The sequence below is a fragment of the Primulina eburnea genome, chromosome 6 (assembly GCF_022965805.1).
Source record: "Primulina eburnea isolate SZY01 chromosome 6, ASM2296580v1, whole genome shotgun sequence".
NCBI classification, from domain to species: domain Eukaryota; kingdom Viridiplantae; phylum Streptophyta; class Magnoliopsida; order Lamiales; family Gesneriaceae; genus Primulina; species Primulina eburnea.
This window is the reverse complement of record NC_133106.1, coordinates 25,668,718-25,686,291: the sequence shown is the minus strand read 5'-3', so window position 1 is coordinate 25,686,291 and position 17,574 is coordinate 25,668,718. Positions and strand designations below refer to the sequence as shown.

Sequence of the window (17,574 nt, the reverse complement as noted above, 5' to 3'; positions counted from 1 at the left end):
CTGGGGAAGTTCCACATAATCCATGAGATTGTGGAAAAATGAGAGATATCGATAGAGAGAGAGTCTCCTCTGCACACAACGTTTCTAATCCACTATCAAAGCCCTTGCCAAGACCATTGTTTGATAAGCATCGTGAAGCAATGGGTCTAAGATCTATGAGTATTTGTTTATATGGCAAATTGGAGATTGTTAGAGTATGTGCCCAGCAAGTCAACTTGTGGCTTGGACTTTCATTTACTCTAATGAAAAACGATCTTTATTTTAATAATATTTTACGATTTTATGTATTATGCTTTATATGTATACCCATGCAAGCTGCATAGATAAAGTTCTTGAATATATAATAGGTACCATGAGGTCTGCCTCGCAATGTAAGATCGTGAAACTCATTAGAAAGTAAATAGGTTCCTAGTTGAATCAGTGGCCTAGAAATAGGGATAAAGTTCACTTGAGCTTGAGACTAGCATCTGTGATGCAAACGTCATGTTTCATTAGCAATGACGTAGAGATGTCCATTTATGCAGATAGGTGACCATATGATGATGCAGTGAAAAACCCTCCCTCTCACTGTCCAAGTGATTCTCACTTTTCGAATGGAATAGTCCGCGGTTATGATTATACACCATTAGTACTTTGACTCAGGACAATGTAGGGTCTATACGTACTAATATGCACTTTGATCTATTTACCGACTACATTAAGGGTTATCAAGTGCCGAGGCTGGGTATAGTTTAGAAATACGTAGGAGCAAATGCATTGTAGTCAGGGATTCACCATTTTCCTACAAGTGAAGATATCATATGTGATATGATGAATTAATAGTACAAGGATTCTCTAGTAAGAACAAGAAATGTTTGCAGATTCGATTGGGATATATTTGTTGAAGGGACCATAATGTACGCTAACCATGACTTGAGGTTCTTGCAGACACTATCAGCGATGCCTATGGGATCATGAGACGATGCTACTAGACTCTCTTACCATGATCCGATAGGTGCAATCAGAAATTACTTCTGAGATTCTTGATCAAGGAGTTGATGAAAAGAATAAGACTAATTAGGGTAAGACCGAATAAGAATAATTGTTGTTCTGAATCACATGGAGACGTGAACTCACTGGTAACTGTATCTCTGAACCATTTAAGATAACACAAGTATTGGACTCTGTGTTCTCGTTTAGAAAGTTAAAGTTCATGGAGCTGAATTTGGCGACTATAATTTAATTGAGACCAAACATGATGTTTATAAAAGAGTTCATAAGTTGATTTCATAAGATAGAAGACATGGAAGTTGGGCTTAATGGATGAAATGGAAGGTGATTTCATATATGGAAAGTGAAAATTTTGATTTTCGAAATTTTCAATTTTCATTATATGAATAAGTCTTGTATCATTGACACATTGATATTGTCAGATCGTTGATTGAGGTTATAATAAGTTCGAAATAATTTATTTAATGAATTTCGAATTTATTGTTTAAATGATCGTACTAGTAATTGAGACTATTAATATGTACAAATTCTCATAAAATGCTTTAGAGTGATCTAGGATTGATTAACTAATGAGTAATTAATATATCTATGCATGTATTAAATGTGCACGAGTAATATTAATGTTAATATATATACTTTATATGAAGATATAATATTATGTGTAAATATATATATTATTAATATATCATATAATATCAAAAGTTGATAAATATATAATATAATAATAATAATAATAATAAGATCAGAATTTTATTATAATGGAGAAGGATTCCTGATTCATCGGGAATTACACTCTACAAATATATCACGAGGGACAAAAAACAAAAGAGTGTTTTTTCACACAAGACAAGGACGAAAATTCCCCTCACCTCAAAAACTCTCGGCTGCCACATCAATTGAAGGAGAAAAGGACTCACAGCCATGTTGAATTGATGAAAAGGAAGCAAATCAATTCACGTAAGCCATATTTGGATTATTTAGTTAATTAGCTTCAATTAATCATTGATTAAGAATCAATAAACTTCCACCATTAAAATTCACGACCACTTGAAGGAATTTATATAAAATTTCGGCCAAGCATTATCTTCCACTGCCGTGTCTCTCCGACGTTACGCCGACTTCGGATTTTTGAAATTTAGACGTCACTAGTCACAACCAGGGGCGGATCCAGAATTATATGTTTGGGGGCCGGCCCATCCCACACATACAAAAATAGGAAAATAATTATTATATGTTTGCATATAAATTTCAATAATAAGAATACAATAATTAAAAAAAATAGATAGAATACTTAAAAGTAATATTAGTATATTACAAAAAGATGGAAGACAAAAGTTCTTGAAAGATATACTCAATTAAGTATCAAGTACAATTTTTTAACTAAAAGGAATTCGACGTTCTTTTAAATTTTCAAAATCTTCAATGATATCTTATATGCTCACATTTCTATCAATTTCTCTCTCAATATATATCATTAATACGTCCGAGCGAAAATCATCCTCCATTTTGCTCCGAAGTCTTGTTTTCACAATATTCATCGCAGAAAACGATCGTTCTGTAGTAGCAATAGAAACCGGAAGAGTAAGCACAAGTACGATCACTCTAAAAATGAGGTTGTATGTCACAAACTTGTTAGTCTTGATCAACCATTGACATAACTCTGAAATGGTTGAAAGACTTTTATAATCAGACCCTTTGACGATATTATACTCATAATGCTTCAACTGAATCTCCAATTGCTCTTTTTCATCTCTTGTAAAATCTTGCGCATAAAATTTTTCAACTAATTTACATATATCTGCAATTCTGAAAGACTCCACTGCATTTTTAGGATTTAAGGCATTACTCAGAATGAGCAACTCCATAGCATCATCGCTAAAGCGCCTATTAATTTCTTGCAACTGTGAATCTATCGCACAATAAAAGAGGTCTACTCGATAATGATGCTCAGTGGTGAAATTGTCTTGACGAAGACGGACTCGACCTCGTCTGTCAATATACGGAGCACTGAAATCAGGAATATCAATATTTCGAACTTCACAAAAAGACTTCACTTTTACAAGCAAATCATCCCACTTGTTATCCCTCATATGTTAGAAGTAAATTCTTGGTAGATATCACAAGTTCCGTTGCATTTATTATATCCTGAGACTTACTTTGTAAAGCCTGGCAAAGGATATCTGTGATCCCCATAATCTCTTTCATAAGATGCAAGATAAATACAAAATCAAAAGAAGTCATTTCATCATATACAGATGTAGCATCTGCTTGTTGAGAAGGAAGTCCATCCTCCATAACATTAAGCAATACCGTACACGATGCACTAAACATCTTAATTAGGCCTGCTAATGATCTCAAATGAGAACTCCAACGCGTATCAGTAGCTCGCTGTAAAGTACCTATCTGATTAAGTCCACGCGTTGTCTCGAGTTCATTAATAGCAATCAAATGTGCAATATCATCCGCATGAGCATTCTTCAATTCATCATTGCGTTTACATGAAGAACCAACAATATTAACTATAAAAGTTAATTTATCAAAAAATTGATGAATAGATGTCACATTTTTTGATGCTGCAACTAAATCCAGTTGTAACCGATGAGCAAAGCAATGAACATAATAAGCACTTTTACAATCTTTTACAATCAAAGCTTGTAATCCATTAAACTCACCCCTCATATTACTAGCACCATCATAACCTTGACCTCTAATATTTTGAACATCCAAATTGTAGTGACCAAAACAGAATATATAGCATTCTTTAAAGTCAAAGCAGCGGTATCAGATACACGAACAAGCCCAAAAAAAACGTTCTTGAATGAATCCATTAGTATCCACAAACCTCAATACTATAGACATTTGCTCTCTTTTTGATTCATCTCGGGCTTCATCAACAATTATGCAATACTTTACAACTCCAATTTGTTCACGAATTGCATTTTTCACTCTCATTGAAAGCACATGAAGTATTTGTTTCTGAATATCATGACTTGTATACTTGGCATTCTTTGGAGCTCTTGCAATTGCCTTTGAAAGATCATCATTGTACATGGTTAGCACATCCAAGAATTCAAGAAAATTACCACGATTAGACGAACTAGATTTCTCATCATGACCTCTAAATGGAATTCCTTGAAGTGCAAGCAATCTTACCACAGTGTATGTGAGCTTTTAACCGAAGACGATTAGTTGCAACTTGTTCAACATTAAAATTGTCGAATATCCTTGAGATATGTTGCGGTTGGTTCATCAAATCATCACATGCCTTTTCAGCATTACGATGGGTGAAGATACATTATCTTTCCCTATATGACCTAAGAAAGCACAAGCTTTTCCATTTCTAACTTTCTTCCAATTATCAAACCCATCAACAGTAGATGCATTTTGATTTGAGCATCCCGATGGCTTGTTGAAGATAAAACATGGAAAGCAATATACCTTATCTTTAGCCGATGAATACTCCAACCAAGGAAATTTATCATACCAAGCAGACTGAAATCTTCGAAGGTGCTTAATATTTTTATTTAGTGGATATTCTCCAAGAATAGGTTGATTTGCCTTTAGATTCAAATAAGTTAGACGAATCTATTCACGTTGGTTATGATGATATTCCCAAATTTGTCGACGCAATCCTGGATCACGCTCCAAAGAATTGAGATCAATCTCCTCAATTTCTATATTTTTGAATCTTTTAGGAGAAATTTCAGATGGAAGATCATTGTTATTTGATCTTGTTGATGATGTCAAAATATCAGCTGTATCTAATTCATTTACTCTCTTCCTTTGAAAAAACTTATCAATTGTAACTGATTTTCCCATTTGAAGTATATGAAGCCTGTGATAATAAAAAAAAGTCGAATTTTAGCTATTAAAATCTTTCCAAGCTCATAAAATTCAAACTTGCAAGGTGCTCGTATAATTTTAACATCGGTATATGTTCCCTTCCCAGTGTTTTGCTTAAGAAGAACTCTTGTGCATTTGCTCATATAATTCTAACATCTGTCAAAAGTCATTTCTCTAACCAAAATGCTATAATATAACCAAATCATTAAGAATCACATATAATATTATAAAAAAAATCATAAGAAAAGCTTACCCATAAAGTACTTCAACAATGTAATCAATCACATTTAATTCGAGATAAAATAAAGAGGTGAAAAAAATCTTATCCGTAAAATATAATGTACTTTTTTAAAATTTAAAAACCTTAAAAACAAGAACGTGGAACGGGTATTTGACAAAAAAGGCAATCGAATAAACTAAGAGGAACACATACCAGAAGCAACGCATTGCATCATTTGCGTGTCGCGTCGGCTGTACTAATATTGCCGAATATTGTTGTTAATCCTAATATCTCCACCTTTTTTTATTTAAATCTTTTACCATATAAAAAAATGAAGCAAAAAATTATACACAGATCCCGACTCATAAATGATCAATAATTTTTTTATTAGACAATAAAAATAAAATAAAATTAATTCGAAGTCCCACGCTTTCGTTTCAGATTCTACTAATAAATAACTATATTTTATTATATTTTAATTAAGCCTTTTTTTCAATTGTTGTCTTTCACAATTCCTTGCATCATATGCAAGAATTGGATGAATAATTGCCAAATCAGACGTTAAAATTCGTTCTTTTTTAAAATATATATATATATAAATTCCTGGATATATATATTTTAGTTGCCATTCACCTATTTTTATGAATTTCGATAAATGTTCCATGAGTTGATTTAAGAATCTTAAAACGAAAATAGTTTAATATAATTTTACCTCCCGCTGCTCAATTCCTGAACGCGAGAAAAAAATTGCAAGAATCCTCCTCAGTCGGCAATATAGGATATTTTTTTTAACAATGTTAGGTTATTATTTGAAATGGGTTTCTTCATTGTGTTTTTGTTAATTAAAAGCTTTTAATCTTGACCCTTGTAAAGGCCTCGTTATTTAAGTTTAAAAAAGTGGCAGAGCAATGTAAAAAAATGTACCCAAGAAGGATGGAACACAGCCATTAGACTGATTATAGATACTTAATAATTTTTATGGGTTAAATAATATATATTCTAAATAATAAAATATATCTTATATAGTAATAATTTTTTAAAAAAAATTCGGGGGGCCAGGTCCTATAGTGAATCCGCCACTGGTCACAACATAAATTTGTTTGCGATTACTAGTGCAATTCAAACAAAGAAAACATTCTCCGATCGTTGACCTAATTTGAAGAACAAAAGGTGGAGATTCGTTCGAAGGAAAATAAAAGATGGGTCATATTCGCTAATCTCGGATTGGTTAGGAGTCCAGCATCTAAAACGCACAGGTATATAAACTAAATACTCTATGGATGTTTAAACAACCATACGACGTCCAAGGACAGTTTCAAACGTCAAAATAAACTTCCATTGCAGTTTGAGTGCGAGAAAACGGTGCCCCAACAATTGGAGTCAAGCATTTAAAACACACAGGTATATTGTTTATTTTTTTTTGAATTGTTAAGATATCCCACATCGGTTGGATAGAGTTCCTAGGAGATCTATTGATGGACTTGGACAATCATCCCTCTTTGAGTTAGATTATTTGGGCAACTCGTTAATGTCTTCATGCTACAATTGTTCATTTCTAGACATGAGAGGGTATGTTAAGATATTTCACATCGGTTGGACAGAGTTCTTAAAAATTGCAACTAGGACAATCCTCCCTATTTGAATTATGGTTTAAATTTTAATCTTTAACATAAATATATTTTGAACGAGAGAAGTTGAAGGAGGAATCTAATGACATGTCCTTCTAAGAATAGGCCCTTCACACAAACATCATGCTCTTTAACCAAACTTGCTGAAAAAAATTCAAAAAACTCGGTGTAAATGGATTCTAAGCTTGTGATCTTTCAAGCTAGAAAGGCAAACGATTTCAAGAAATTAAGTGTGTGTTCTTCCCGTTTGAAGAATGAAGGATCCCGAAGAATCTGCTCGATTCTTAAGCATAATATCGATGAGGACTAAGTTGGTTTACGCTACATTGGTGTGATCCATTCCATTTAAGATATAATCACTTTGCTGCTTATTGGTTATGCGGTGTTGCCAGTATCCATGTAGAATGTTGAAAAAAAAGGATCGAGTAATTTATTGATTCTACATGATTCTACATTTTTTTCCCGGGTTTCGAAAAATGTCAAGTTCCTCAATCCAAAATCTTGGCCAGTGGAAAAGATTACAATCAAGAGTACACTCTCCTAAGCCAAACCAACAAGTTTCTCGCTGACCTCCCACACTTTTCGGGCTTTGTCACTATCACTGGCTTCTTGAGACAACTGGTTCTCGAAAGATGCCGAGTCCTTGTTCCAGCTCCAGTACACACCAGACTTTGTCAAGCTAGGATCACTCACAACCTGTATCAAACATAATTCAGAAAAAAAATTGCCGAAGGTTGCACGTGTTATATATTCAAAAGAACTGCTTGCTTTGCTTTAGTACCTGAGCAAGCCTCTTGCCAGATTCCTCCTCTGAGACGAATCCCTTGGTGATGTACTTCTGGAATGGAGGGAAAAGGAGCCTGAACAAAGGAATGTGCTCTCTGAATAGCCCTGTGGTGGCTATGCATCCAGGGTATAGGGAAGCGAATGCGATGCCGGTTTCCTCGTGGTATCGGCGGTGGAACTCTTGCATTATGAGCATGTTGCAGACCTTGCTGTCCTTGTATGCCTTTGCACCGTCGAAGTCTCCTCCGTCAATCATGGCAGAGCTGTTGAGGCCATTCAAACCCCCTTGAAGACCCCTCAGGTCCCCAAGATTGGCCTTGGGAGGCACATTTCCAGCTAACGTGTTTGTATTACCTGAATATATAATGTTGAATTTGAATTTATGCGTATTGATCAGATAAAACGATATTGGATCATTCTTTGTTTACTGTACCTGTGATGGAGCCAACTATTATGAGTCTCTTCGAAGGGTAATCGGATTTCTTCATCTCATCGAGAAGCAGTCTTGAAAGAAGGAAGTGACCAAGATGGTTAGTGCCAACACTGAGCTCGAATCCTTCGGCTGTGAATGATGGCTCACTTGCTGTTGGTTGGTAGATGGCAGCATTGCAAACGAGGACATCCAGGGGTCGACCGGAACGCTTGAAGTTTTCAACAAATTGCCTCACACTCTCGAGGGATGAGAGGTCCAAATGCATGATGGTGTAGTTCTCCTTGGCCATTCCAACAGATTTAGCTGCTTTCTCAGCCTTGAGGAAGTCCCTACAAGCCATAACTACGTCCCATTTCCCACTCTCAGCCAAAGATTTAGCCGTGGCAAGGCCTAAACCAGAGGAGGCTCCGGTGATCAACACAGTTCCCTTCCTTAAAGTCTTCTTCCCTTGGACGTTGGAGGGGGTGACAGTTGGGGTGGTTGTGGCAACTGCCTCGACTCTAAATGCGGACAACTTTCTCGACCCAAATTCTCTCTGCATCAACAAAACCCAACTGTCTCATCTATGAACAATTGGTGAAGAAGGAGACATGAAGTAGTGGTTAGTGGTTACCTTGGCCGAAGAGCTATGTTCAGCTTTGACATGGTCTCCGAGTGAAACTCCAAACAGGCTAGATTCCTTCAAACCTGCAGTGATTTTTCCCTGCAGTGGAAGCATAAAATCTTAGCCAAGAACATAGGAAACTGAATCCTGAAAATGATGTTAATTTATCCACATACCTCCTTGTGAATGGTAAATGCAGAGGGAACAAAAGCAGCTGACTGTAGAGCCATTGAGTATCAAGCGAGTGATGGCTGAGTAAAATATTTTTTTATTGCTGCCAATCCAAGTAACACTTGATACTTCCGAGTTTGTGAGTGGAGTAACTTATAACAGTGTATATATTGAGGATTTTGGGAGATTATTGACAAAGATATAAGGATAAGATAATATTTTGTGGATGTATATGCCAATTGGACTGTGAAAACCAATCAGAATTTGTGGTTTGGGATTTCCCTCGTGATATTTTTTTATTACTTTTTTCTTACACAGCCAAGAAAAGGCTGGCGTTGGTAGTTACAACTTACAAAATATGGATATTGGGTGCGGGTGCATTCCCCAACGTCGTTATGGTCTGGGATATGGAAATATAGATAACGGGAATGGAATGGATTATGGCATCATTCTCGGATGTGCAGGAAATATTATTTACAGTTCCTTAAGTCAAGAATATTGTTAATATCCATGGAAACACACTAGCCAACCAACGAGAAATCCCTATTTTGCAAATGTTATTTTTCCCAACAACATGGACACAATCCAGTATTTTGTCCAGAGTTTATAGCATAATTCTTGCCAGAATCAAAATTAAGCCGAGATACTTGCTAGACCACGAATGTAAAGAAACATTTGCCTTTTCAACATAGCCAAGCGCATGGGATTAACCATAGTTTCCTCGGAAAGCAAACCAAGTCTAGTTAATGGCGTAGAAGACACAACACGAAATATTGCAAAATATCGAAAAGACAATGCTACAAAGAAAAATAAAGAGATGTCACAAACCATTTATCAAATAATACTTCCTTTTTACTTTTGGAAATTTGGAATCACAGATACATGTACAAACAAACAGGTAAGGAAGCTGCCCGTATCTTTAATAGCAGATACTAACTATATACAAATGCCAGTATAAAATTGAATGAAACTGTCAAAAGACTTTTTGTAAATATTTCGACACTCTACACTTGCCGATTACAGAAACAAACAAGTTTCTAAATGGTTTAACATCTTCTTTGCACCTCACCGCCAACAAGATGCTCTAACATTACCTTCTCACACAAAATCTGTACAGTTTTGGAAATGTTGAAGTTTAGAATGCATTAGGCACTTCACTTAATTACTGCCGTTCGAATCCATTACTGCCTAATTCTGGCATAGTTCTAAGCTACACCAGGTGGTATACACTACGAGTATTGACACGTAGAACCTATGAAATCCAACACTGATCAATACACATCAGCTGGTGCAGCATAGAAAATAACACCTATATTCGAACTGGCAACCCGAAATTCTGAAAAATCCTGATCTCTCCTCTGAGACCTGCAGTTACTATCACCATACCCACGGCTGACCTGTTTTGACAAAACCCATTGGAGAAGTCGACACTAACACGAGGACTACTGGTTCTTAGTAGCTCTGATGAGTTTCTCCTCAGACCATGTTCTTGAGATTCTATCGAATAGGTGATCATTTGTAGCGCGAGATGGAGTTCCATGAAATGGGCTACTACTTCGATCAGATGCTAACGGCGAGCTCTCGCTACCATTAGCTTCTTCAACAGGTGTAGTCGGATGATTGGCTATTATATCTTCCTCAAATCGATCAACCATACCATTTTTCCCCCCAGAACTATGTTGAACCTCATATTGATCCGACATGCTAGGCCAAGGGATTGCCACAGATACATCTAGACAATGGAAAAGCTCATAAGATTGGGTAACAGAAACACCTTTACTTCTGTTTGGTTGTGATCCAACTTCATGCCTCCAAACATAAACATAAGAATCTCCACTCGCTGAGATCACATCACATATTTCCCGTTAGATGCAAGGGAGGCTGAGATTTGACTCTCTTTGTTGTGGAAACCCGTCCTCTCTATTAATTTCTTGGCCATAAAAAAGTATCTAAAATATTGAGAAATTGATTATTTAGGTCTATTTCAAAGTCATAATTTTAAAAATGGTCTTTTTTATTACGCATTTTGCATTATGTCTTATTTAATTAAAAAATCTTAAAATACCTTTTTTCTATGAACACAAATGTTCCTTTTCGTGATTCATTTGTTTAATTATGTATTATTTCTCTTTAAGAGTTGATTTAACATTTGTTCTATTTTATTTAATTTATAATATATTAATTTTTTTTAATACTACTTACTTATATCAACAAACACATTTTAATAAAATTATGAATGGTTAGTTTGAATTAGTGCAAACGAAACCACCAATGTTATAATATTTTAATTACGATTGTTGCTCATCTAAAATAATATAACAAAATCACCAATCACCATGGTTATGAAACTAATAATTACATCAATGTGAGTTTACATAAATATAAACAAAAAACTGATGGTCTCAATTAAGTCTCTACTTTATTCAATGCTACCAGTTTATGAGTATACACAAAAAACTTTCAAAAAAATAAAATACATAAAAATGATACTCGACAAAAGAATTATCTCAAATTATCACCACTCTATGTCCAAATGCATGAAATTCATAAGATTATTCGAGAAATTGCGAAAATCAAATAAAGAGTTTGAGATAAAGAAATTGATGGTGAATAGAGTTTAAATGATAGGGGATATCTATGTAATTTGATATGATAAAAAGACTATTTTGATAAATTAATTTAATTGAAAACTAAAATTGATTATAGTAATAGTGTGAAGTCCTATTTAAGAAAATCTCCCTAAAATATTTAAACCAAAGCAGATGCTTCAATTAGGTTTACTATATTAAAGAAAAAATATTGGTTAAATACTAAATCATATCGGAGGTGAAACAAAGTCAAATTGATAGAAGGATCATAACCGAATCAAATTTTAACATCATCCATTTCTTTGTTGATTCTTCAACGTGATCCTTCTAATAACTTTTTCGATTGTTTATCTGTGATGATTTGATAAAATGTCCTATATTAAATAGCATACGGATTTAACAAGGCACAAAAAATCAATAACCCAATAGAAAAATATCGATAAAGCAAAAATAAAAAAGATTTCTCTTGATAAACAATAGATGTAAAATTAACAGAATAATGATAAAATCTTATACTCCAACAAATTCAAAAATAGGTATCAATTATCATGCATTTCATATCATTTTTCCTGATAAAATATTCCTAGGATACATTTGGTTGGGTTGATGGGGTAATGTAATGAAAATTTATTGTGTTTGCGGTGAGTAAATAGAAGAGATAATTAATATTCCCCAACTTATTTTTGCCTTTCATTTTCCCCAACTTGTGTGTCACCATATGTTCTCTTCTCCAAGCTTCATCAATCTCCTACAAGTTGCACGTCACTTACAGACTTAATTACCAAGCTCTCCTCCAACCCACGTAATAACAGTAACAAATGAATCTTCTCAACCAATTTTATCTCATTGTAAAAAGTGGGAGGCGGTGGCGGGGCAGTCAGTGACCACCTATCGCCTCGGCCCCCCCAAGGCGATTGAATTTGTTTCAGCTATTTTTGTAAGTAATTATATATAATCATCTAATATAATTATACATAGTAATAATTTTTTTCCCATACAATATGATAAAATTTATACAAATGCAAATAAATATATAATGCAAACTAATTAACAAGATAATTAAGGTGTGGTGGTTGATAGAAGAGACGACGGCAACGGGCGGCTGGAGACGATTGTTGGTTGACGATGAAGATAGTTGAAACCAAAAGTAAATACAAAAGAGAATGTCAAAGGTTTTTAAAATTATTTGACTTTGACAGTTGATTGAGATTTTAATAACATTGATCAACTCAGCCGCCTCCACCTCCGCCGTCTACTCACCAGCCTCGCTTGTCGGATAGCCTCATACCGCCTGTTCTTGTTTTTAGTATAAGTCATATTCAAGTTCTTGGAAAAATCTTCAAACTTTCTTGGTTTTGAGCAGTCAAAATGAGACAGTTGCCAATGTCTAGAAATTTGAACTTGTAAGTTTGATACACACAAGCTACAAAGCTTTACGCGTACCCTTCGAAACAATTTTCAAACTTGAGTGAAATACTTGAGCACGAGTGTTTTTCCTTGGAGTGACGCGTGAAATATTTGTAGTTTGAACAAAAAAAAAAAGAGCGAGTGATTTTACTTTGGAGTGACCGTATGAATTTGGATGAGGAATATTTTGTTATTTCTACTAATGTTTTTTGCAGGTACAATATCTGAAAGAAAATTTGAGAAGGAAGTAGGGGATGGCCCTAACCAAGAACTTTTCAAGGTTCAAATGGAGGCGTTGTTCGGTCTCATTTCACTAGGATGATGAGGGCCGAATTAGATCCATTACATGAGAGGATGAGTAGACTTGAGGTTAGTACTAGCGGGATTAAATATAAGTTTAAGAATACGGGCAGAGGAGAAGACGAGGAAGGATATGATTTGGGAGACGAGGAAGAGAGTCGGAATGAAAATAAAGGAATTTAGGAGAGGTAAAAGAGATTATGAGCATGGTACGTATAACGATGGGGTAGAGAAGATGGTGTGGTTAGCATTAAAATGAAGAAATAGTCGTTCCATGGTAAATCTGACCTAGAAGCTTACCTAGAGTGGGAAAAGATAGTAGAGTTTGTGTTCGGATACTACTCCGAACTCAAAAAAGTTGCGTTGGCGGTTGTTGAATTCTTAAATTATGCTCTTATTTGGTGTGATCAATTTGTGACCACTAGAAGAAGGTTTAATGAGAAACCTATCGAAACATAGGATGAGATGTAGAGGGTCGTGAGGAAGAGGTTTGTATCCAATCATTACTATCGATAAATGTTTAAGAGGCTACAAGGCTTGAAACATGGTATTAAGAGTGTCAAGGATTACTAAAATTCATATTATTTGAAATAGCAAGTTGAAACTCGAATTTGGGATATTAAATTACATGTATTCCCGTAATTAGATGATTTATTTATTTCACACATAAAACTATTGATCGAGGGGTATTTAGCCAAATTAATTTAAAATTTGGTATAGGCATGGTTCGCCGGAACGACCGCGCATGTTTCGGAACGGGAACGGTAACTGACGTCTCAAAGTTCTAGGGCAAATCGGTGATTGCTTTTTAGCGTTGTTCTTCGACATTATAGCAGCGCTTTAATTGTGGAACGGAACGGTAGCGGTTGGAACTTATGAACGTCGTTTTTTGTAAAGTTTATCAGAATTCCATAGTGCCAGTGATAAAGAACATTCAACTGATTTTTCTCAACCATACATGGGTGTCGAAGAGCATATAAGATGTCTTGGATTGGGGGGAATCGACAAATTCAAATGAGAGATAATTACGGATCGATGAGTTACAACTGGGACTCTCAACATGTTGGGTATAATCCGACTGGATATCAATTAGGTGGATATGGATACCAGGGTAATTATAATTTTAGACACGATTCTTTTGATAGATCATTTGATTTTTCAACATCTGGTACACATGGATATCATAAATTTAATAGAAGGACCAAATTGAAGAAAAATAAATGTTGGAAGCATCCGAGGATTGGAGGAAAGTTAGGATGATTGTGAAATTTACCCGCCAAAAAAGTGAGTTGGCGGACACTGGGAAATAAAAAATAAGTAAAACTTTGGCAAGTACATTAAAGTGATACCATCAAGAATTTAATAGATCAAAATCACAGCCTTAATGAACTTTTGCTAAGACACATCTTCATACCTTTGAACTTGTGAACAAGCTCAACACCATCTATGACTCGAATTCTACAATCGGCAGAAGTTACAAGCACTTCAGATGTACTTCCAGGTGCAAACTGCAAAATATGTGAAATCAGAATCAAGTTTCTCAATAATTTTAAAAAACAAGCTTTTCAAGGCAGAGATGCTTAAATAATTTGAAGAACAATTAGAAGAGCAGCCACCACCACCCGCTTTTATCTTTCTGAACAAGTGGATACATAGTTGAGTGTGTGTTTTTCTGCAGTTACTAATGCCATGGTTACCTGGAAACCGGTTATTTTCTTCTGATGGGATTTCTTCTTATTCTGCAGATTTATTTGGTTTTTTTGCTGCAATTTATTGTCTAGAAAAAGATGGTAGCATGCATAAAAAAACTAATCAAGAGAAGTTTGTTTTATGCAACTAATTTACTATATCATACCAGATGTGTTGTATATGCGGCAGCTACCCTTGTATGAACCAACTAGAGCCCCTTACAACAATTTATGAACTTATTTTATAGAAACAAATTGAGTATGTTCAAAATCAAATGGATTTATCCAGACTATGCACTAAAAAAAACTGAAACAATTAGAACTACAGTAATAAATACAATTTATGCAAGACCTGTCCATCTGGTGTATAGCAAGCTGCAGTAACCATTTCATGCAAATCACTCCAATCAACAACTTGGCGATCAGGGATGCTCCATATGTGCACCTTAGCATCCAGGGATCCACTAATGAAGTATCTACCATCAACATGATTGAACTGGATGTAGGTTACTTTTAAATCCATAAGACTTGTCAGCAGATTATGTAAGGTCCAGAAATCCGAACTACGTAACTTGAATGCATGTAATCTATGGTTTTATTTAAAATAGGTGTTTAATGATTTTTATGCATTTAAGGCATAAATATTGCATGATTAGGGTTTATTTCACGATTATTTTTAAATTTCATGCATTAAGGTTTTATATTGCATTTTGCGGCTCGAACGAGTAACGGAGAATGGGGAAAATTGAGGAAAAATATTTTTATTGAATGATTAATTTTATTTAATTAAAATGAAGTGTTTTAAGTGTGTTTTTCAAAAAGTGGGCCTTGATGAATATTTTCACTCGCCGGGTCATATTTTTAACCGGTACGCAAATTTTATTAAGTCGGGGGACTTTTTGAGGGCTCGGGCAATATTTTCAAAAATTTACCTAAATGAAATATTTTTCGAGAGTGTTATTTGGCCTGTTGGGTTTGTTTTAATGCTAAATGGGCTCAAAAAATTTTTATTTTTAATTGAGGCACATTAGTACACATTTTAGTTAACCTAAACTGCACTTAAGCAAACCCTAACCCATACCTTGTGGCTTCCCCCTCCCCTCCAATCGCAGCCTTCTTTCGAAAATACAGCAGCAACCAGCAGCTTTTCTCGAAAACCCTCTGAAGTTTTCAAAGAAGTTTCCTCTCCGCTCCTCCGGTGTTTGTCCAACGTGCGTATTTTCAAGTTTGTGAGCCTATAAACGTTAAGGCACGCCTTGTATCATCCTTTTCTCATCATTTACACCATTTATATGTTGTTGTATACGTTTTTGCATGAAATTTCGTTGATGTGTCATATTGCATCGTTTTTGCAAAGGTTTTGACATGAACATGCATTTATCTTGTGTACAACTCATGTTTTTGTTTACCATGTGCAAGGGGATGCCGAGTAAGGGTCCTAGGGGGCTGTATATGTCGAGAAGTAAGGCGTCAAGGGGCTGGAAATGGTTGGAGTTCGATATTTTGTGATAGCCGACCGGTTTCCTTGGGTGTATGTCTCGACTATGGCTAGATGGAGAGGTTAGGGAGTTGCAGCCGTGCATGGCTCGATTACAGCAAAGAAGCTGACCATCTTGGGTCCGTGACAGGGCTGGGAGAGGGCTATGAACAGCTGGTGGGGTTCTTGGAGTAGGTCGAAGTGGTTTGGTTGAGGTTGGTCTCGGTTGGAGTTCTTTTGGGTGATTCTCGGGTTGTTGCGCCTTGCAGCGTGCATGGGCTAGGGTTCTTGGTTAGATTGGTCTAGGAAGGGTCCAAAGGTGGGCTAGGAAGTGTTGGTTCGAGGCTGGCTCGGGTTGGTTGAGAGTACGGTAGATGTTGTCATTGAAGTGTTTGGGAACTTTTCTACCGCAGGGTTAGCGACGCGGCTCTGCCCTTTAGGCGCTGCAGCACCTGTGCTTCGAATTAGGGAGCGCTGACACCGGGCGCCTAGGCGCTAACCAAGCGCCGCAGCGCCACAGAGTCGGTGCCTAGGCGCTGGTCAAGGGTTTGAAGAGCTTATCATTTATGTGCTATTGGCTCGTTTGGATATGGATACGTCGTTATGACCGAGCTTAGTGAGGATTAGATTAGGTCATGCAAAGCTTGATTAAGAATCTTTGAATTATGATTTAAGTGGGGTTATCTTCGGGTAGAGTTATCGGTCTTGGCAGCGCCCCAACCACGAGTTTATATGTTTTAAACGTTATGACATCATGGATACGACTTTTTATGCAGTTATAAAAAAATACGTTGCATGTTTGATTTTAAAGAAAAATTTATGTATATATGTATGTTTTATTAAGTGATGAATATGATGACATATTTTTGAAAGATGGGAGTTGGTTGTGACTAATACGAATATGTTAATATGATGATATGTAAGGTCAATGAGACAAATTAATAATTATCGAAATTTGAAACTATCATTTTTGGGGAAATTTTTTTTAAACATGATCTTAGCAAATATTCCAAGTTCAAAGCCATATTAAATTAAAGTTACTTCTATATTTTGTAAAATTGGCTTCGCGTATTTGTTTTTAGAATTTATTGAATTTCAAACATATTAAAAATTTACACAAGATTATCTGCAAAAATATAAAATTATTATTACCCAATCCTGTATTAATTATTTAGAATACATGAATGCCATAATAATTTCTTATAAGAGTGAAACGCGTTGTGGTCCGTAGGCCCCAAAAGTGTAGGATATCAAAACTATATATATATACGCTGCGCATATCGTATTATTTCGGTTCCAAATGGGCCTGAGATCATATTGGGTCGAGACCATGTTCTGTTGTATTAGGCCCAAAAAGTCAACAAATATGGTAATATATTACCGTAATTCTGAATGCTAAGTTTTAGAAGAAATAAATGAATAAAAAATACGGGAAATTT

General features: G+C 35.5%; 2 protein-coding genes across 2 annotated transcripts; both read right to left on the bottom strand.

The window, feature by feature from the left end:
• Window positions 1–7,088: 7,088 nt before the first annotated feature.
• On the bottom strand, window positions 7,089–8,911 carry LOC140833961 (protochlorophyllide reductase-like). Its single transcript, XM_073198509.1, has 5 exons — window positions 8,681–8,911; window positions 8,514–8,603; window positions 7,901–8,435; window positions 7,463–7,821; window positions 7,089–7,377 (listed from the first exon to the last, which is right to left on the bottom strand). Exons 1-5 carry the CDS (start codon window positions 8,732–8,734, stop codon window positions 7,222–7,224), a joined length of 1,194 nt encoding a protein of 397 aa, XP_073054610.1. The 5' UTR covers window positions 8,735–8,911; the 3' UTR covers window positions 7,089–7,221.
• A 3,017-nt stretch (window positions 8,912–11,928) lies between these two features.
• Window positions 11,929–15,181, bottom strand: LOC140835414 (uncharacterized). Its single transcript, XM_073200906.1, has 5 exons — window positions 15,011–15,181; window positions 14,826–14,877; window positions 14,668–14,747; window positions 14,385–14,478; window positions 11,929–12,011 (listed from the first exon to the last, which is right to left on the bottom strand). Exons 1-5 carry the CDS (start codon window positions 15,179–15,181, stop codon window positions 12,004–12,006), a joined length of 405 nt encoding a protein of 134 aa, XP_073057007.1. The 3' UTR covers window positions 11,929–12,003.
• Window positions 15,182–17,574: the final 2,393 nt, after the last annotated feature.